This window comes from Clarias gariepinus, chromosome 18, assembly GCF_024256425.1.
Source record: "Clarias gariepinus isolate MV-2021 ecotype Netherlands chromosome 18, CGAR_prim_01v2, whole genome shotgun sequence".
Taxonomy (NCBI): Eukaryota; Metazoa; Chordata; class Actinopteri; order Siluriformes; family Clariidae; genus Clarias; species Clarias gariepinus.
Genome location: NC_071117.1, coordinates 24,718,020 through 24,740,777, shown reverse-complemented (window position 1 = coordinate 24,740,777; position 22,758 = coordinate 24,718,020). Strand labels below are relative to the sequence as shown.

Genomic DNA, 22,758 nt, shown 5'->3' with positions numbered 1-22,758 from the left:
TTCTCTCAAACCTGGTCGTTTCTGTAGACGAAGTGTTAATTGCTGGAGCCTTTAATATTTATTTTGAGAATCCAGAAGACCCTTTGAGAACAGCATTTATGTCCATACTGGACTCGGTAGGAGTAAATCAGTGTGTAGTAGGACCCAGTCATAAAGCAGGTCACACTTTAGATTTAATATTATCCTTTGGATTAAATATAAGAAATATAACCACAATTCCACAGTATAAAGTTATCTCAGATCACTGTCTTGTCTCAATTAAAGTGTGTCATAGTAATAATTTATGTACAGTGCCAAGCTACCACATTAAACATATATTTACATCAACTACCCCACAGAGCTTTGTCAGTAATCTCCCAGAGTTATCAAGAGTTGATTGGATTACCATCTGACTCCAAAGAACTCAATCAGGCGACTAAATATTTAGGGTTACATTAAGTTATATCTTAGATAACGTAGCTCCAGTTAAAAGGAAAATAATTAGAGATAAGAAACTCGCTCCCTGGTATAATGACCACACACGCACTTTAAAACAGACCGCTCGAAAATTAGAACGTACATGTAAATGGCAGCAAACTAAACTGTTAGTATTCCAAATAGCATGGAGAGCATCCTGAACTATAAAAACACTTTTAGTGCTGCTTGATCGTTGCATTTCTCCAATCTTATAGAAAATAACAAAAATAATACGAGATTTTTATTAAATACCATAGCTTAAATTAACTATAAATAAGACCACTACATGCATCTCCACAACATTATACAATAGTGAGGACTTTTTCAGTAACAAAATCCTAAATAAAAGGCAACAAAATTCAGGCTTTAAAACCAGATAGTTTAAGTGATACAGATGACAAACTAAACATATCACACTAGAACCTAGAATACGTTACTCCCCTTGAAGATAAGGAACTAATTTTACTTATCTTTTCTGCAAAATCATCAACCTGTGAATTCAATCCTATACCGGCACATTTTCTCAAGCATTAAGCATCGGCATTTTTTACTTAGCAGTGGGTATGTTCCAAAAACTTTTAAATTAGCAGTTATTAAACCACTAATTAAGAAACCTGACCTCAACCCCTGTCAGCTGTCCAATTACAGGCTGATATCTGTATGTTTTCAAGTAGAGTTTGGTGTTCCACAGGATTCAATTTTAGGCCTATTACTTTTTTCTCTTTACATGCTTCCACTGGGCAACATAATCAATTAGCATGGTATTAGTTTTCATTGTTATGCTGATGACACACAGTTATATGTCTCAGCAAAACCAGATAAGAAAAAACAGCTTACTAAAGTTGTGCAATGTGCACAGGACATGAGAGACTGTATGTTAATTAACTTCCTTTTGCTTAATCCTGATAAGACAGAAGTTCTAGCCATAGGACCACATGCAGCTATAAGTAAGTTTTTTTTTTATCACCCTGTAACTTTAAATGGCATTTCTGTTATATCAGGTGCAACAGCGAAAGACCTCGGTGTGATTATAGATTCCAGTAGAGAATATTACCAGGATAGCATTGTTTCACCTCTGAAATATTGCCAAGAATATATTGTCAATAAATTATGTGGAAAATCTAGTTCATGCTTTTATCACCTATAGGCTGGACTATTGTAACACCTTACTGTCTGGTTGTTGAACTAGGTGCATAAACAAGCTTTAGTTAGTCCAGAATGCAGCAGCGAGTCCTCACTAGAACCAGAAGATACAAGCAAATCACCCCTATCTTATTCCCACACCTCTTTTGGCTTCCTCGATTTTAAAATACTAATATTGACGTATAAAGCAATAAATGGTCTCACGCTGCAGTATCTGAGTGAACTGCTAGTGTCTTACAATCCGCCACGCCTGTACTTAGAACAAGGGATGCAGGATGTTTGTCAGTACCACGTATTATTAAAACTACAGCAAGGGCAGGAATTTTTCTTACAAATCCCCAAAGTTATGGAATAACCTTCCAATTAATGTTTGATTGTCTGTTATCTCTCCTTCTCTTCTCCTCTCTCCTCTTCGCGCTCTTTTCCTCATTCTGGTGTCCTGCTTCTGGTTGGAGATCTCATCGCCCCGTGTGGTCTGCTTGGGATGCATGTGGAGACTGGGGATGGTTTCACTTTTCCACGAAGACTGTCCTGGCCTTGGCCGATGCTGACAGCTGTTCTCAAAGGACTCGCGACTTCATTCACTCGATAGTTCAGAACTGAAATTTCCTAGTCTACCTGAGCCATCAATAATGAACTGGACTCCATATTAACTTAAACACATCTCCTGTTATACTGAACTTCCAGAACAATCAACATCCAGAGTCTGGTTTCTTTCAAGGTTTCTTCCTACTGCCATCTCAGGGAGATTTTTCTTGCCACTTTCGCTGATGTACTCGGCTTGCTCATCAGGAACAATCTTATCATTTTGATTAATCCACATTCACATTTTATATAATCTTAAATAGTTATTTTGACTGTGTAAAGCTGGTTGCAACACTGTCAATTGTTAAAAGCACTATACAAATGAAATTTAATTGAATTTAGTTGAATGTGAAACTTGAAGACGACTTAATTACCGAGAAAATTGGTTGAAGACACTGCAGAATTATCGCGAAGGGTCTCCACCTGAGCCGATGGACGTCGGCACTTCCCGAATTGTATGTGCTTCCTCGGTCAGACCAGTCCATCCTGTCGGTTGCTACAACCCTAATTTTGATTGGGTGAGTTCCCGCATCATATCCTGGGCCGCCAGATGCGCTAAATCTTGTAAACCGTTGCCATTGACGGTCCAAACAACAAGTATTGAAAGCCCGTGTGCCCAAGTATCAGTTAACATGCCATCAGAGTATGCGCAGTTTGAAGATGTATTTAGTATTAGGGCAGCAGCGAGACTTCCCCCTCGTCGTCCGTGGGACTGCGGGATCGAGCTTCTGCCGGAGAAAACACTGCCTTGCTCATGTATTTATCCATTGTCCCTGGAGGAGACCAGGGCGATGGAGGAATACGTGGATAAGGCTCTTCGGCAGGGACTCATCAGCATGTCCACGTTCCCCGCTTCGGCAGTTTTCTTTTTTATAGAAAAAAAGGCGGAGGCTTAAGGCCCTGTATTGTTTATAGAGGTCTCAATGCAGTAACAGTAAAATACAAGCACCCACTGCAGCTGGTATCGGCCGCTATTGACCAATTCCGAGGCACATCCATCTTCACAAAACTCGACCTCTGCAGGTGGTCGAGTGGTGCTCTGTGGTGCTGTCACAACGCCACGGTCAACCCGAAAAACTCCACCCTTGCGCTTTTTTTTCTCGCAAACTGACACCTGCCAAGCAAAACTATGATATCGAGAATAGAGAACTGCTTGCAGTAAAAGTGGTGTTAGAGGAGTGGTGGCACTGGCTGGAGGGAGCCAAGTACCCATTCATAGTACTCACCGATCACCGAAATTTAGAGTACATCCAACAAGCCAAAAGATTAAACAATGGTCAACCCTGGTGGGCGCTGTTCTTCACGCGTTTCCTCTTCCATACCACGTATTGACCTGGCTCCAAGAATAAAAAGGCAGATGCCTTATCGCGGTATTATTCCGCAATAACCCCAAACCCCAAACCTGGGGCCCATCTTGCCCTTATCGCTAGTAGTAGCCCCGGTGATATGGGAAATCGGTATGTAGATCACCCAGTGGGCACGGGTCAATCCAGTGCCTGCCGGTTGCCCTCCGGATCGAATTTACGTCCCAGAAACGCTTTGTAACCGAGTGACAATAGAAGCCCACACTAATCTGTCTTCGGGACACCCAGGCGTGACACGCACTTTTAAAATCCTCGATCAAAAGTATTGGTGGCCTAGGATGAAGGAAACAGTGAGAACATTTCTTTTATCTTGTACAGTCTGCGCAACAACTAAAAATACTAGTGGGTTGCCAGTTGGTAAATTAATGCCCCCACCCACACCGAATAGACCGTGGTCACACATCGCTGAGGACTTTGTAACGGATCTACCGGTATCAAAAGGGTATACAACAATTTTGGTCGTATACGATCGGTTTTCCAAGGGATGTCGTTTCATCCCGTGTGGCTCTTTTCCGTCAGCCCTCCAGGTAGCAGAAACCCTATTCGAGACAGTGTTTCATTGCTATGGCATCCCAGAAGATATTGTTTCCGATTGTGGTCCCCAATTTATTGCCAAAGTCTGGAAAGCTTGTTAGTGTTACAAACCACTGTTAGCCTAGCGTCCGGCTATCACCTTAAGTCGAATGGGCAGGCAGAGTGGACTGTCCAGGAACTCGGGAGATATCTCCGCGCATACTGTAGCAGTCGACAACAGGAATGGGCTCCACCTCCCTTGTTGTAAGCTGTCCCCCAAATACATCGGTCCCTTCCCTATCCTCTCTTAAGTTAACCCTGTTTCTTTTAAATTAAAACTCCCCAATGATATGCGTATTAATTCTGTGTTCTATATCTCCCTTCTCAGGCCAGTGATCTGGGGACCGCTGGACAAAGGCACGACGACCCCCGGGTCGCCCCACCCGCCGGCAATTCCATCCAGTCAGCGGGTCCCTACTCCCTCCGCCTAGACGATAGGGGCGTCCACGCCTCTCTCGGGAGGCCAATCCTGAGGGGTGGGGGCTACTGTCACACCTGTGCCACCACGGCCTTGGGGAATAAGATCTGGTTCTCTGGTGTACTGAGCCGCCACTTTGTCTCCCCCTAGTGTGTCTACATCTACATCGTTATGTCTCCCAGTAATATCAAATTAGTTTCCCCCCTATCTCTCCCCTGTGTCATTATTTAAACCAGCTGAACCCGTAGGCCCCTGTTCGTTCACTGTTGGTTTCATGTTTGTCAATGGTCATCATTAACCCTCCACTTGTCACTTGGTTCCTCCTTAGGACTGAGCAGTGTGTGCAGGGACCGGGCCGGTTCGTTTGGAGACGGCAAAGTCAAGTTAAATGCTGAGAAGTAATCAGCTTGTAGTTAAGACCTATATCTTTTGTTTGGTTATTTGAGTTTATTTTTCTCACTAGTTATCCCACCTGCAGACCCGGCCTGAGGAGTTGTCTCTTTGTCTTGTTGAGCTTGTTCGTTTCCTTCTTTTCACATAAATAAACATAAGTGATAAAACAACCTGCATTTGCGTCCGTCTTCTACACGCAGGATCATGACAAAAAACATATTGCCACCGGGTTTTAGCACCTATTCACAACAGGCAGGTGTGTTTACCTTTAAAAGCATGGGGGTAATGTCTGTATTTTCGCACTTTCCAGTCTCTGCTTTGACTTCTGCTTATGTGATTGCACCCATTATACTCTCAGTTCAAATGTGGTGCAACGTTTTTGTTTAGACACACCCTGCACTTGGTTTGCATGTTTTCTTCATGTTAATTAAAACTACTACTTCTACAGGTAAAGAGAAAAAAACCCAGTTACCGCGTAGAACACAAGTCACTGTAAGTATCAAACTATTTTTCTATTTTTTTTATATACTATTTTAATATACTACTTTTAATACACTATTTTATAAACAATTCATGCATCTTCTCGTAATCTAGCTCATAATATTGTAGTTTCTGAAGGAGTTTGGCTGTTATGCAGTATATATAATGCTATACAATTAACTACTGTATTTGATCTCTGTCTGTAGACACTAAACATTTTGGTATATGGGTTGTTTGTTTTGTTTTGTTGAGAATGTTTTATAGTGATTAAAATGACTTTGAATCTTGCAGTGTTAAAAAATGCTTATGCAAGTTATTTCACAAATAAAATAAATACAAAAATAAATGAAAAACCTGAATTTCACAGTACACTATGACATGCATGTGAAAATTTATATCGTGTTAAATGGGGGAAAAAACAGAAATATTGAAATATTGTAAATATTAAATATTAATAGTTTATAAATACTGACTATTACAAGCACAAGCAGCACTGGAGGTGAGGTTGTGTAAAATGTGATACAATTTCTGTTTCAACTATGTCACTGAATATAATAGTCTACAAAACTATGGAGCATCTCTCTCTCTCTCTGTCCGTTTCCACTGTCTAGAAACACAAACAGCAACAGAAAGGTACACCCAAGGATTTTAGATAAAAAGAAATTTGCCTCTGAGCACAGTTTCTCTTTTTGGCCTATGTGGATAAAAATGTTAGAAAATCATGCCTGGAGGAGGCAAGTGCATTTAAGATATTCACTAAAACACAGTTCAAAGAACAGACTAACAAAACCGGCAATCCGAAAAAAAAAAAAAAAATCCACAGGTAAAAATTTAATGATGTACAATGGGCATAAACTATAGATCAGATTAAACTTTATATAAACATATAGTGTGTGTGTGTGTGTGTGTAAGAGAGAGAGAGATGCTTGTAATTAGAAAACATAATTTTAGGCACTTTTTAGTTAATGAACATAATTTGGAGAAGCTCTCTCTGTCTCTCTCTGTCCATTCCCTCTGTATAGAAAAACAAACAGAAACAGAAAGTTACACCTAAGGATTTCACATAAAAGGAAACTGATCTCTGATGGCAGTTTCTTTTTCCGGCCTAAGTGGATGGAAATGTTAGAAACTCAGGCTTGGAGAAGACAAGTGTTGTTCACATTCAGTTTTCAGTTCAGTTTTAAGTTAGGAGGCTGGAAGTTCAATGTAACAGGAAAGGTGATTAAGTTAATATGAAGTACACTTTTATTATTAGAGGCTCAGGTACAAAAGTCTTTGTCAAAAGTAGGAATTTCAGGTCTGTAGGACTATTGTGTGACTGCGGTCATCAGAGAAAAGCTGTCTTCATCAACCATGTCCAAGACCCTAGTCACCATATCCATCCAAAGGCCCTCCAAGCAATAAGATCTCTAACCAGAACCGGGGCACCAGGATGAGCCAGAGGGCAAATGGGGTCTAGCTTGACAAATAGAGACCTACCAGGGACTCCACTGTCAACAAACCTGAGTGATTAATGAGAATGGGGACAGCATCCAAACATTAAACATTGATTTGATTAAATTCAATTCAATTGAATTTTATTTGTATGTGCTTTTAAAAATGGTCAGTGTCACAAAGCAGCTATACAGAATCCAAAGAAAATTATGGAAATGTGAAAAATGGATCAAAATGATCAGATTGTCCCTGATGAGCAAGCTGAGGGTGATAGAGGAATCCAGGGAGGAACCAGACTCAACTAAGAAACCCATCCTCATTTGGGTGAAAATTGATTAAAGGGATTGATATGCAGTCATAATATGTATTAGGAAGCTAAAATTTTAAAATAATAGGAGAGAAAACAGTTAGGTATGGTCACAGTAACATAATATACAGTATAAGGTAAATGTATATTTAGCGCAAAGTGCAAGCTTGCGGCAGGACTAACTACGACAGCACAACTAAAGGGGAGAGCCAGAAGAAAACAGACATAAGGCTCCCTGAGATGTAATCCAGGTACTTCGCTGTCAACAAACCTGAGTGATCAATGAGAGTGGGTGAAGACAGCATCTAAACATTCTTTTTTGTCTTTTGGCTGTTCCCTTTCAGGGGATGTCACAGCACATCATCTTCCTCCATCTAACCCTATCCTTTGCATCTTCTTCTCTTACACCAGCTACAGTAACTTGATTCTATATCCATAAATCTCCTCTTTGATCTTTTATTAGACCTCCTGCCTGGCCGTTTCAACCTTTTTTATTGATGTATTCACAGTCTCTCCTCTGAACATGTTCAAACCACAAGGTCAAGCTCTGCCTCTTGTTTTTTCTTCAGTGCCACTGTTTCTAAACCGTAGAGCATCGCTGGTCTCACCACTGTACTGAACACCTTTCCTTCAATTCTCGCTGATACTCTTTTATCACACAACACGCCTAACACTATCACACAACTACCACCCATTCCAACCTGCCTACACACGCCTCTATACAATCTCTGTTACTTTGGACAGTTGACCCTACTGTAAGTACTTAAAGTCCTGCACCATCTTTACTTCTGCTCCCTGTAGCCTCAATGTTCCACTTGGGCCCCTTTTATTCACAAATATGCATTCCTTCTTGCTGCAGCTAACCTTCATTCCTCAACTTTTTCTGATTTTCTGCCACCTGTTTCCTGCTCTCGATACAAAGCACAATGCCACCTGCAAACATCATAGTCCATGGAGACGCCTGTCTAACCTCATCTGTCATCCTTTCCATCACAATAGCAAACAAGAAGGGGCTCAGAGCCGATCCTTGATGCAGACCCACCTCAATTCAATTCAAATAAATTTTATTTTATTTGTATAGCGCTTTTAACAATTGTCATTGTCGCAAAGCAGCTTTAGACAAGCAAAATAATTATTTAAATTTGTAAGGAATGTGAATGTGTATGAATCAAAATGGCCAGATAGTCCCTGATGAGCAAGCCAAGGGTGACAGTGGCAAGGAAAAACTTCCTGAGATGGCAATAGGAAGAAACCTTGAGATGAACTGGACAAAAAAAAAAAATAAATAACCACCTGCACCATGATCGCTTCTGTCACACCTACAGCACATCTCACCACTGTCTTACAGCTCTCATACATGTCCTGCACCACTTTAACATACTTTTCTGCCACTCCAGACTTCCTCATACAATACCACAGATACACTTTCTTTAAATCCACAAAGATATATTGTAACTCCCCATTACCTTCTTTGTACTTCTTCATTAGCATCCTCAAAGTAAATACTGCATCTATTGTACTCTTTCTGAGCATGAAATCATATTACTGCTCACAAATGCTCACAATACTTTTTCCCACAGCTTCATTGTATGACTCATTAGCTCTATTCCTTTGTAGTTGTACAGCTCTGCACATCTCTCTCGTTCTGTCTCTTCCATTCCTTTGTTATCCTACAAGATCTTCTTAAACAGACAGTCAGAAACTTTACTGCCACCTCCCCTAAGCACTTCCATCTCCACAGGCATGCCATCAGGACCAACTGACTTTCCATCTAATCATAACTGTTCCCCATAATTCTCTGCGTCCATGAGCCCCCACAGATCTGCTCCTTTATCTAAGGCAAAACTATTCAGAAAAATGCTTGGCTTAAGAAATAGGTTTTTAGCCTAGACTTAAACACTGGGACTGTGTCCCGAACATTAATTGGAATTAACAAATTTTTCATTTATTATTTTTTTATTTATTTAATTTATGTATGTTAAATCAATAATGGCAACATTATTTGTTGTTTGTCTGAGTTAGTATTTGCCTAATAATAAGACCTGCTAATTTCTGATGACTTCATAATCTTTTTACCCAAAAATTCGGAATTAAGGAGGGATACAAGCATAGTAACATAACTGTAATTAGGGAGAAAATTTGGGGAAAATTCTGGAGAAATTAAACTTGTAATTGGATTGACTTGTTCTGTATATAGTGTCATAATGGACAGTTCCAAATTCTTATTACACTAAAGAGCAATAAAAAAAATTCTCTGTCTTTGTGTTGGTTCAGGAAAATGGCAGAGGCATTTATTCCAGTAGCTGAGGATCAGTTCGTCTGTTCAGTTTGTCTGGATCTCCTGAAGGATCCAGTGACTCTTGCCTGTGGTCACAGTTACTGTATGGTGTGTATTAATAACTGCTGGGATCAGGAGGCCATAAAAGGATTCTACAGCTGTCCTCAATGTAGAGACCATTTATACCAGAGGCCTGTTCTACGCAGAAACACCATCCTGGCTGAAGTGATTAACGAACTGAAGAAGACTGAAGCCGCTTCTTCTGCTCACTGTTACGCTGCACCTGGAGATGTGGCGTGTGATTTCTGCACCGGGAAAAAACTCAAAGCCATCAAGTCCTGTCTGATGTGTATGACCTCCTTTTGTGAAACTCACCTTAAACCTCATCTTGAACTTCTTGCTTTGAAAAAGCACACCTTAATTGAAGCCTCATTAAAACTCCAAGACAAGGCCTGCTCTCAACATGGCAAACTGCTTGACTTCTACTGTCGTTCTGATCAAAAGTGTATTTGCTCTTTGTGTGTGTTGGATAACCACAAAGGTCATGACACTATAACACTTTTAGCAGAAAGAAACGAGAAAGAGGTAAAATTTAAAAATATTTTTAGAATACATTTATCTGAATTATATATTTTTTTATCTAGCATTAGTTCATCAGACTGATTTTAAAGTTATATTTTACATTTTAATTTGTTCTGTTTCCAAGAGTGTTAAATGAATTTGTTCTCTTCACTTCACTAGTTGTAATCTTATCAGCATAGTTGCCAATTCCACTTATAATATGCGATTTTCATATATTTTTTAAGCCACTTGAAAAAATTGCGGGACACATATTTTTTAGGTTTATTTTTTAAAATATAGTTGCTTGACAGAAAACATTCATGGTCTACTTTTCCCCAAATTCATAGTTTGACACTGTCTACACAGCCTTGCACTAGTCAGCCCTACAACACCATCCCTAAGTGAATCTGCACCGAGATTCAAAGATCCTGCTCCCCAGAGCCATTATGGGTCTGCAGTTCCATAAATACGTTGTTGCAATTTTATTTTCATAAAATAATGAATACACTTGATAAATAGATTAAAATAAATAAATAAATAAAATAATTAATAAATAAATAAATGCCTAAATAAATAATATATAGAGTATCAGACAAAGGTTTAAACACACTTTCTAATTATTATTTTTTCTTTAGTGATTTTTTTTCAAAATTCTAGAACAATACTGGCTCTCATGAAGACCTTCTTAAAAAAGCAAAACCAAAACTGACCTCTGCTGCAGAGGATGAGTTTATTTAGTTACTGTACCAGCCTCAGAAATCATCAATTAACAACCAGCACATTAGATTAGAGCCATTATGTAGGCTTAACAGACAATAAATAGCGGACACATCTCATATCAACTGTTCAGAGATTATTGTATATTTTGGACATCTTCAGAAGTGTTTTACAGTGTGGAAAGAAATAAAAATCAGGACAGACCATGGAATTCAAAGGGTTGTCCAAATTCTACAGGGCAGGCCATGAAAAAAAAACCTTCTTGGCCATAATGTCCTATAATAATAATGGGCTTATTTTGGGCTTGTTTATGAAGCTGTGGTTGTTTATTCGTCTTGCGAGAGTTGGGAACCACACATATTGGTCATCTGTGAAATGTGTAGCAGTTGAGCAGCATTTTTAGCAGCTTAAATTCCACACAGGACTGTGATCTTTAACCACTGAGCTACCATTGATATTTCCCCTTAGCTCACTTTTAACCAGCTGAATATAAGTGATTTGTGTACAGAAAAAGCTAAAGGAAGAGCAGAAGAAATCCCAGCAGAGAATCCAGGAGAGGCAGAAGAAGGAGCAGGAGCTGAAATGTTCTGTGGTCAGGATTAAGGTGAGCAGTGTGTGGAGATAGAGCTGCTCTTAGAAACACACACATGTTTGTGTCCAGACTTATTTAATGGAAATCTAAAGTGTGTGTGTTTTTTCGTAACATTGTCATGCTCAGGTTCAACTGAGTCAAGCTGAACAAAACCTGAAGCAAGTGGAGCAGGAGATCATTGATCTTAAGAAGAAAGACACAGAATTGGAGCAGCTTTCATACACACAAGATCATGTCCATTTCCTCCAGGTAACACTTGCTGTTGTAAATAGGGGCTTGTTTTGTAAGCATTTTTCACCCATAATGTGTCCTTTGCCTAATTTTCCTTTTGGGAAACTCACTTTTTACCTTATTTTATCTTATTCTCTGTTCATAGAGTTTCCAGTCTTTGTGTGCAACTTCTGGACCTGAGGATAAACCCAGCAACACTTTATCTAAGCGTTGGTCATTCCATGAAACAGGGAGTAATTCATTAGATCTGACGAAGCTGGGAGGATCCTTGGGCGAGTTTTACCAAAAAACACTCAACAGAACACAACCAGAAAGTAAGAGGAGCTGTTCCTGTAAGAGCGACGACAATGTTACAAAATGAATATATTCACTGTATCACTTCAAACTGATTTAATCTTTTATAGAAACTGGTTCCTACCTGTCTTTCCCTACGTTTGGAGCCACAGGTCCTGCAGTTCGGGAGATTTTACCCTTAGAGCCGAAGAGCAGAGAAGATTTTCTAAAATGTACATTTGATACACACACACACACACACACACACACACACACACACACACACACACACACACACACACACACACACAATCTCCAGCATGTTTACAATTTTCAATTTTGCTTTTCTCTTTTAGATTTCCGCTATCTAAGTCTGGATCCAAACACAACACATTGTTTCCTTTGTCTGTCTGAGAATAACAAGGTGGCGTCATTCACGTGGAAACAGCTGTACGTTGATCATCCAGATAGATTTGAGTTCTGTAGTCAGGTGTTGTGTAAGGAGAGTGTGCACGAGCGCTGTTACTGGGAGGTAGAGTGGAGTGGGGTTGTGCACATCTCAGTCGCTTATAAAGAGATCTGGAGGAAAGGAAAAGATAAAGAGTGTGGGTTTGGACGCAACAACCAGTCCTGGAGTCTGCGGTGCTCTTCTTCTTCACTCTTTTTTTATCACAATGATATTAAAAATGTTCTTTCCATTCCACCATCCTCCAAAATAGGAGTGTACGTGGATCACAGAGCAGGAAGTCTGTCCTTCTACAACGTCTCTGACACGATGAGGCTCCTCCACAGAGTCCATAACACATTCACTCAGCCTCTATATGCTGGGTTTGGGCTGTATGGAGGAACTGTGAGATTGTGTAATGCAAAATAACATTAGCAGAAAAGCCTTGCAAATTTGCTTATCATTTTTAAGTCATAGACATCACAAAATTTAACCCTAAATTGTCAAGGTTTTTAGTTTAAATAGTTATAAGAGTAGGACCGAATTAAAAACTTTAATGTAACCTTAGTGTAAATCCATTCTTGTCTGTAAAATATGTACATTATACATACATATATACATGTACTGTATACATATACATATGCAGTCTTGTTTTCATAATTCAGTAGAAACTTAAAACTTATCTAGGCAGTCCCCAATTTTTTTTCAAAAATTTAACTTATGAATTTTTGCAGTGGTTCTACAAACATTTGTAGATGCGAACAAATTCTGGAAGTAGCTCACGTGTATCACATGTAATGTGTATTGTAAATCCTGCAGTGCACCAGATACCAATATTTACAGTTATATACAATATTTTCAGTGTATAAGCGAATGAAAATGTCTAAAGTCTGGTAACTTTTGTAAGTGTGCACATGTTTGTGGGGGTGCAAAAAAATGAGTTGGTCTGACTGGTTTTAATGAATCAGTCTGGAAAAGCAACAAAAAATGAAATAAAAAATGGCTGTCCTGTTATCTAATTTCAGAAAATCCTCAACAATACAGAGTTCACAGTCCAATACAATGGAAAACAGCTGACAAAATGGTGTCCAGGATTCCTCTCATGATTTAAAGGCGCAGAAACAACACTGTTACATTTCACATACAAGTAAAACCTTAGATTGGGAGTAACTTAGTGAGAGAGTTAGCGAGAATTTTGCACTATTGCACTTTGCAAGCGTTTTTTGCAGAGCCAGTGGGTTTCTTTCTCTTTCTCTCTGTCTTTCTCGCACTTGTTGCAGGATTATGTAAACTCCCATTCTCTGCAATCTGTGTGTGTGTGTGTTTGTACAAATTCAAATACAAATTTAATTTGTCACGTACACAGACATACACAGTACGATATGCAGTGAAATGCTTTTTCGACTACCAGTGACTATAAATAAAAGGTAATACGGTAGAAAATAAAGTTAACTGGTAAAAATACTGTACAAGTAAAAATAAAGATATATTGCAGTAAAAGAAATATTGCAGAAAAATGAAATAACTAGTAAAAATAAAATATACTGTGCTAAGTAAAATAAAATAAAAATATACTGTACAAATAAGAAAAATATATATATTATATAGAAATATAAAAGAAGAAAATAGAAATTTGTCCATATAAGTTATGTAAAAATGGCTGAGGTGTGAAAATATGCATAAAGTGACTTCTTAAAGTGTCGTATTATTAAAGTGATTTGTGCAGTGGTCCATACTGAAAGTATAAGTATATAGTGCAAAAGTGTGCGTGAATGTGTCCATAGTGTCCATGAATGCCCAGTGTTGGATGTAAAAGAGATGATATTAGTCCTGTATTGGGTGGTTGAGAGACCTTATGGCCTGCGGCAAGAAGCTCCTCCTCAATCTCTTTGTATTGGTCTTCAGGGAGCGTGTGTGCACATGCGTGTGTGTACTGTATTTACACAATAACCCCCCTCCATCTCCCCTTTTCTCTCACACAGCCCAGTTCTTTTCAAAGGTAAAGTACACGTAAGGTAAAGGTAAAGTAAATGTAAGGTAAAGTTAACTACTTTTATTTTGACTTTATATTTTCAAATAATATTTGTATATGCAATTTTTGGGGTTGTGGAATGTATCAGTGGATTATTTATTGAGGAAATTGAGGAAATTCACTCTAAGCTAAAAATGGCTTTCAAAAATTCATGATTTAAAGACGCAGAGACAACATTTTACTGTGAGATTTATTTCCTTAGGTGCAGTTACTGTTTTTGTTGAGAAAGGGAACAGATTTAGTCGAATGGATTGGTATGCTTTACATTGTATATTTGTGACAAAGGTGTATAAGACTCACGTTGTCTGACTTAAGAACAAATCCGACTTATGGTCATGCTCCCAGAACAGAACATTAGTAGGTGTGTAGACCTCTGTAAAGGTCTGTCTGGAGCATTTACAGTGCCAAAAGAGCAAGACATAAGCAATGGTTTTAGAAAATCAATTGTTAATGCACATCATTCTGAAAAGGGTTATACAACCATTTCCACACAATTTTTAGATTATTCACAAGTGAAAAGCAATGAAGACACACTAACTCCAAGGTTGGACCACGTATTGCTTAGAAATATACACAAAATTCAAGAGCTAAATCTAAAGGCCTCAGTTGGCATGTTAAATGTTAAAATCCATAATAGCCCAATTACAAGAAGACTGAACAAGTATGGTTTTCTTTAAACGGTGGGGGAAGAAAGCCTCTTCTGTTTTAAAAATTACAGAAAAGCACAGGTAAGGTTCACAAAACTGCATCTATAGCTCTATAGCTATACATTTTTAAGCAATACACGGTCTGACCTGTTCATAAGTGAATGCTCATAAACCTTAATTAACTGAAGCAATGTTGTAAAGAAGAATGGGCCAAAATTTCTCCACTATGATGAGTGAGTGTTAAAAGTCATAGTGGATCTATTTAAAGGTGGGTCTACAAGCTATTGGTGTACTTAGTATTTCCCGAATGTTTTACTTCATTTTTGGTGAGAAAAAACTATTTTAAAAAGGTATATTATGTCCATCTGAGGTTGTATTTGGTTAATGAACGATCAAATGACATTCATTATGTTTTTACACCAAAATTTATACAATTGTACAAGTGTGGGTACTAACTTTTAACCATGACTTTACATCACTGAGACAGACAGAAACTGCTCTGGTTGTGAAAATAAACCTAGTTAGCTGTATACTGTAATATCTAAGATTGTAAAGATATGTGTGGATCCTATTTTATGTTTTAAATGCTTAAACTTTGGCCAAGGATAATTTATTTCATGCGTGCTACCCAAAGATTAATATACTGTATTCCTATGATTACATTAACAATATATTATAGTAGTTAATAGATTTAAGGTTGTGAGATGCCAATGTAACCCTTTGAGTGTGATTCATTTTGGTCAGTCGTATGTTAAGGGAATTCTTTGAGTACTTTGTAGTGGACGTTTTATTATACTTATGTGATTTATCACTATTATTAGATAGAGTGAAACCTTGGTTTACAAACTTAATTCATTCCTAAGTTCTGGCTGTAACCTGATTTGGTCATACACTGATTCAGTTTTTTCCGTAGGAATAAACTGCGGCTGCTGACTAAGAAAAACTGATGCTGCGTGATGCACTCATGCACTTTGTTTAGCTAATGGCAGCTTGGGATAGCAGTTTCTGGGTCGTGTGCAGTGGAGAAGTTTGTAAACAGAGACAGATTTTAAGCAATTTTTTTTGGCCGTAAACCGATTTGGTCGTACTCCGGGGCGTTCGTGAACCGAGGTTCCACTGTATATTTTGCTGCCGTATGTAATGTTAGATTCCAGATGGCAGAACTGTGAGTTGTTAATGGAAGAAAATGTGAGAAATTTTAATTGTGTCAGTGAGAAGTCTATTTGAGTAGACTAAATTATAAGTGCTTTTGTTGGTTTTACTATTGATAGATACTTATAATCATTACCTGCGTGTTTAATAAAGCCTTATATCACCATAGTGTCTAGTTTACTGTGTGCAAGAAAAGATTAGGTAAGATTTAGCTAATATTATTACATCTTACTCTAAAGGCTTTTAGCATTCAGCTCCACCCTCCCTGACAACCTAGACCCACTACAGTTCACCTACAGACCAAAGAGGGCCTCTGATGATGCCCTTGCCTTAGCCACACACACCGCTCTCACCCATCTGCACAGAGAAAACACATACATGTAAATGCTCTACAGTATATACAGCTCTGCATTCAACACCATCATTCCCTCCAAACTGGCTGATCTGGGTCTGGATATCTTCATGTGCAGCTGGATTTTTTGCTTTTTGCCCAGCAGTTCACAGATGGTAAAAATCGGTAGCCACACTTCATCATCAATAACCCTCAGTAGAGGTGTACCACAGGGGTGCGTTCTCAGCCCCCTTCGTGTACTCTCCGTTCACTTATGACTGCACTGATGCACATAGCTCAAATTTTATTTACAAGTTTGCGGACGACACAACCATTCTAGGTCTCTAGGTGATTCTGAACGTCACACACAAAAAAAAGGAGATGATAGTGGACTATAGGTAGCAGGGGGTCGGACATTCCTCTATCTACATCGATAGAATTCCTTGGCGTCAACATCACAAATGACTTCTCCTGGACAACACACACGGGCACTGTGGTAAAGAAAACTCGTCAGTGGCTCTATTTCCTGCGGAGGCTGAGGAGGTTCGGCATAAAGACCAGCACCCTCATAAACTTCTACAGGTGCACCATCAACAGCCTGCTGATGGGATGTATCACAGTGTGTTATGGGAACTGTTCCAGCCAACCCTGGCTCTTCTCATCCAAAGCATTTTATAGTATTGTGGGCTGTGTGTTGACATGCATATGACAAATAAACTTGAAACGTGAGATGGATGAAAGTGAAAATGAAAGTGGATGTGATCTTGTGTGTGTGAAAGTTGCTCCAGCTCTGTAAGTCTCCTCTTAAGATTAGTGATCTCTTTCTTAGTTGCTCCAGAGGTTGTTCAGCTCAACTCAGTTCAGCTTTCTTCTGAGCTCTGATCAGCTTCATCACCTCTAAGCACTTTTTTCTCCATGGACCTGATCATATCACTGTCCTCCACTGCTGTCTGAGCATGGACTCACCTTAATCATGATCACAGTCTTTTTCAGCTCCTCCACCTTCTGCTGGTTGTCCAGGATTCGCTGCTGGGATTTCCTCTGCTCTGTTTTTAGATTACTCTAAGCACAAATCACATAGCTTGGGCTGCATAAAACGGCTTGTTGCTGCAATTATGTGTTAGTGAATATTAATGGCAGGTTGAATGTTTAAAGACTTGTGTGGAATCGTTTGTAAAGTGGTATTAAACTGCTCCAAAATTCACTGACTGCTCTCAAGTGATTATGACTAATGCAGGGTAAGGAGGACAAATTGAGTGTGAACACAACATTCTGAAATGTTATTCACCATTTCACTGCAAACCCAATTTAAATCTGATAACTGTCTAAAGCTGATGATTATGGAAAATAAAGTTAGATGAATCCATTCTGGGAAGGTCTTTTTATTCTTACCTGTTTCTCAAAACAAATACACGTTTGGTCAGTACGACAGTAGATTTCAATCAGTTTGTCATACTGAGAGCAGATCTTCTCTTAAAGGCCTCGATTAAGGTGTGCTTTTAAGGTCAGACACACCAGACAGGACTTGTCAGCTTTGTTTTTTTTTTTTTTTCTCAGTGCAGAAGTCACACTTGGTTAGCACTGTCACCTTGCACTTCCAGGGTCTGGGTTCGATTCCTGGCCAGGCTCTATTTCCATCTCTGTGTGCATGGAGTTTGTATGTTTTCCCAGTGCTTGGTGGTTTTCCTCCGGGTATGCTGGTTTCCTCCATTTAAATATCTCGCTGAGGGCAATCTCCTCGCTTTCTGTTTTCAGTGTTTGGGGAAAGAGCACGCTATCTTGGGCTTGCAGGAGCAGGTAAGTATTCCAATTTTCTCCCTTTTAAAGTCCCTCACGCTCGGGTTCGGAGTTTTTTAAAACGAAACCGCGAGCAGCAACGCATTTTTCGCGTGCATATCTGGTGGAAGCGCAAAGGACAGGATTTTCCTTTTCTGTCACTCTCTCGCCGGATCATGAGCCTTTCACTTTTCACTTCTCAAGCGCGCTTCGGTGCTTCTTGTGAAGGGGGAAGAACTTTCTCTCTCGCTTCCGTGGAGATGGAAACTATCACTTTAGAGCGCTCCTCTAGTGATGAGCCGGTGTGTTAGTTGTTGTTAAAGGTGGTAACGCACGGTCTAACGTGTACACCTCGTTTTGCCATAAAAATAAATATATAAAATAAATCCCCAAAAACGCTTAAGGCTTTTTGTGTGTTTTTTTATGACCTTGTTTTTTAATTTTAAGAATTTTAATTGACAATACCACTATACTGATTACCACTGCTTCTTCAAAACTCCTGTTTATGTTCACAATTTTTTCCCATGATTGTTAATGTTTTATTATCTTTAGGTTTTTACAATATCTTTGTCTTTTATCTGTTTGTTTACAATTACTGTTTCAATTCCAGTTTGTGTTAATGTTGTTCTATTCCTTTTGTTGTTACTGTTTCATTATTTTAAAGTTTAAATCTGCACTTACGACATGCCTGCATTCTCCATTTCATTACATTTGTATTTTACGGCTTAATTTAGAATATTTAAAATTGTTTTCGACTGCTGCAATGAGTTGGAGGTGGCTATAAGAAGCTAGGAGCACGAGTGGGCACAAGAGATTCAGATGTGTGTATGTCACAAATGTGTGAAAGAGAGACAGAGAGAGATAGATAGAGAGAGAGAGAGAGAGGGGGATAGATAGATAGATAGATAGATAGATAGATAGATAGATAGATAGATAGATAGATAGATAGAGAGTACTTCATTAAACCCAAAGGGAAATTGTGAAGAGAGAATGAGAGAGAGATTATATGTGCTAAAAAGCAGAAAAGAATATTCCCAAAGAGCAAGTGAATTAACTTTTACCCACATCATAAACACCTGTGTCCAGGTCAAAGTTATGTTTAGATATTTACTCCCATCATGGTTGATTATGCACTAAAGGGCACATAACTCATTAGAGTTTTACATAACCTGTTTATTTGCCTATTTGACTTTACATAAAACTCAAACGACCATTACTGAATCCTGTAAATGTTGTAAATCAAGTAAATGTTACATGTTATATTAGTTTTTAACTGTTTTTAACCGAGTTTTTACATGAGTTTGTGAGTGAGGCGTTCAGTTGCAGCACAGAGTGCAGCTGACCTGTGTTCTGATAACGCTCGTTTATTTTATTCTTAAATAGCTCAGGGACATAACTGTGGTACTAACCAGTACGCCACTGTGTCGCCTTGTATAATATTAGTGAAGCTTTAAAGTATATACTTCAATTTAGCACCAAAACATTAAAAACAATTAAATCAATTAAAGATATTCGGAAGAACCAGAGATGTTCAAAGCTTTGGATGTCATTAATTGTGGGGTATCGGCCATGTGACACAAACTCAAAATAATATGCTTCACAAGTATTAAAACAATAGTAAATCAAGCATCGTTTTTATTCCTGTGCACATCTAAACTCCTGTGGCGTTTTGCTGTGCTCGTCATGTTATTTGCTGTGACTTGGCTTTCCAGGTTGAAATATTCACCTAAAACTTTTATGTCTAACAGCAAACTTTAAACTTCCTGTCCAGCTACTGCAGGAAGCTGACATCCTCAAGATCATGAATCTTACTGTGGTTTCCAGTTCAGAAGATAATACCTGAGAAAAGTGGTGGTCTCACTACTACAAGTTGTTTTGGCACAAGATAGAGGGCATTTTTAAAATATGATAAATAATATCACTACAGAAGTTGCGTAAGGGCCTCCAATATAAAAAAGCCCCTCGCTTGTGCGAAAGCAAATGGTAGTGGATTGATTTTAAGAGGATGAAGCATAATGAGGATCATGACAAAAGACAAAAAGAAACAAAGAAACGTTGCTAACACCACTTGGGGGCGGTATTCTGCTAAATAGTTTGTCAGTTCCATCCAGACATTGTGCCTGACAACAGTTAGGGTGAAGAACAACTATTTAATACATTTTATAAACTCCAAGAGGGCAATAGTGTTTGGATTGCAGTTCGAAAATGATAACAGCACTTTGTGTAAACAGGCATTCACATTTGCTTGCACCAAAATGTGCTCTCCGCAGCAACCTTGGCTAGAACTAGTGCAGACAATATTTAATTCAATTCAATTTTATTTGTATAGAGCTTTTAACAATTGACATTGTCGCAAGGCAGCTTTACACAATGAATTATTTAAGTTTGTATGAAATGTGAGTGTGTATGAATCACAATGATAAGATTGTCCTGGATAAGCAAGCCGAGGATGACGGCGTCAGTGGCAAGGAAAAACTCCCTGAGTTGGTAATAGGAAGAAACCTGGAGAGGAACCAGACTCAACAAGTCAAGCCATACTCATTTGGGTGAAAACGAATAGCAGGGATTGAATCTGCATCATACTGTGTGAGACTGTTAAGTATAACAGGAGATGTGTTAAAGTTAATATGGATTCCAGTTCGTTATTGGAGGCTCAGGTAGACTGTAGAAAACTCCAGTTCTGAACTATCACATCAGGGCATCCATGCGACAAGATCTCCAACCAGAAGCAGGGCATAAGGGCTCCCTGAGATGTAAGGCGATCATTTACTTTAGCCTCAACAAACCTTGCTTGATTAAATAAATAGGTTTTTAGCCTAGACTTAAACACTGAGACTGTGTCTGAGTCCTGAACATTAATTGGAGGACTATTCCATAACTTTGTTGCTTTGTAAGAAAAAAACTCCCATCAAAGCAGTCCTTGCTTTGGATCAGAGGTGCTGGCTGTGTTTTTAGTGTAATTTTGATTTTTATATTAATTAAATTACTAAAACAGACTTTCTGAGTCTTTCTAAAGGTGTGTTTAGCTCGGGAAACAGACACAGTCTCAATATGATGAACCCTGAGTGACGACTCTATGCAGCTAGTAGACGGTTGGTTTAGCCTGTCTGTCTGCTCCCTGGCCTGGGCTCTGTATTGTCACTGATTAACTAGGCCTCTTCTAAGACTATGAGCTATAGTACAATAAATAAGTGCAGCACCTTCCCGAGTGGGATGGACACCGTCCCGCCCTAACAGGTCAACTTTGCCCTCAAAGGTCTTTCAATTTTCTATAAAGCCCACATTATTTTTGGGGCACCACGTGGACAACCAGCGGTTCAGCGACCATAACCTGCTGTAAGCTATGTCGCCATGTCGCATTGGGATGGGACCAGAGCATATTACTTCATCGGACATCACCTTTGCTAATTTAAACACCTTGCTAACTTCTGACTGACGAAGGCGTATATCGTTAGCTCCAGCATGTACAACTATCTTAGAGCACCTACAGTATGCTATCCTAGAACCGTAAGACTACCTGCTATGTCTGCTTCTCTGGCTCCTGGGAAACACCTAACCACTGCCCCAAGCCCAGGTTGTAGAGGGAACACAAAGTTCATTATGTAAATATAATAATAAAAAAAAAAAGAAATAATAAATAAATAATTAAAAAACATAATAAAGGAGAATATGTTATAGCCAGTTAATATTGATCATATATTCTTTGTTTATGTAGTAATTAGTTCAATAAATATTGTTTATTTATACCCGATTCTGCTCTGCACTGGTTTGTAGTGGGAACACTTTGCTGTCACATAGATTTCAAAAAGATTTTTGCATAAACTCACTGACATCTTGTAGACTTATGTGCATTATAATGACACTAACTGTCCACTTATTAAAGACTTAAATGCAAAGTTGGGTTATTTTTGTTGCCTTTTCAATTCACTCTAAAAATCATGGACCTAGTTTGCTGCTCATGTCTTATTACAGACTTGCTCAGTACAGCTCAGGTGACTATTTCAGATTATACGACTATGCTATTTCCATACCACTGATGCTTACTCGGGCGCAGCAGGTTTGCTATCTTATCTCATTATTCACCTTTTGCTACAGTATCTTAACAATGTTGATCCAGCGGTGTTCACTGACTTCATTTATACCCTTCCAAATCTTCCATCTCATGCCTCTGTTTAAAGACCTGTTTATTATACTGTAATTACCGTCTTTCTATTAAACACAATGGACAGACGGTAATTACAGTATATTAATTACCAGAACAATTAAAACACACCCAGTTTCCTTAACTCTGCTGCCTGGTGTAGAACTCCACAAACGGAAAACCACAGGTCAACTTTAGTAGCGATTGTATTTTGAATGTGTATAAACAAACAAACAAACAAACAAACAAACAAACAAACAAACATTATGCTAAAAAAAAATTAGACTATTCACACACTACCAGAAAAAAGAAAATCTCTAAGATCTCCGTTCTTCACATTAATTAAACACCTGTTAATGTTAATGATACTATTTATGCACTTTACATGGTTACTTTTAATGCAGTTTTAAAGAAGTATTTTAAAGAAGG

The 22,758-nt window shown here is 38.7% G+C and overlaps 1 protein-coding gene across 1 annotated transcript; it reads left to right on the top strand.

Moving 5' to 3' along the window:
- The first annotated feature begins 5,331 nt into the window (after positions 1–5,331).
- On the top strand, positions 5,332–12,679 carry LOC128506348 (E3 ubiquitin/ISG15 ligase TRIM25-like). The gene is made up of 7 exons (XM_053476769.1): positions 5,332–5,424; positions 9,428–10,016; positions 11,218–11,313; positions 11,428–11,550; positions 11,678–11,846; positions 11,937–12,038; positions 12,162–12,679. Exons 2-7 carry the CDS (start codon positions 9,432–9,434, stop codon positions 12,677–12,679), a joined length of 1,593 nt encoding a protein of 530 aa, XP_053332744.1. The 5' UTR covers positions 5,332–5,424; positions 9,428–9,431.
- Positions 12,680–22,758: the final 10,079 nt, after the last annotated feature.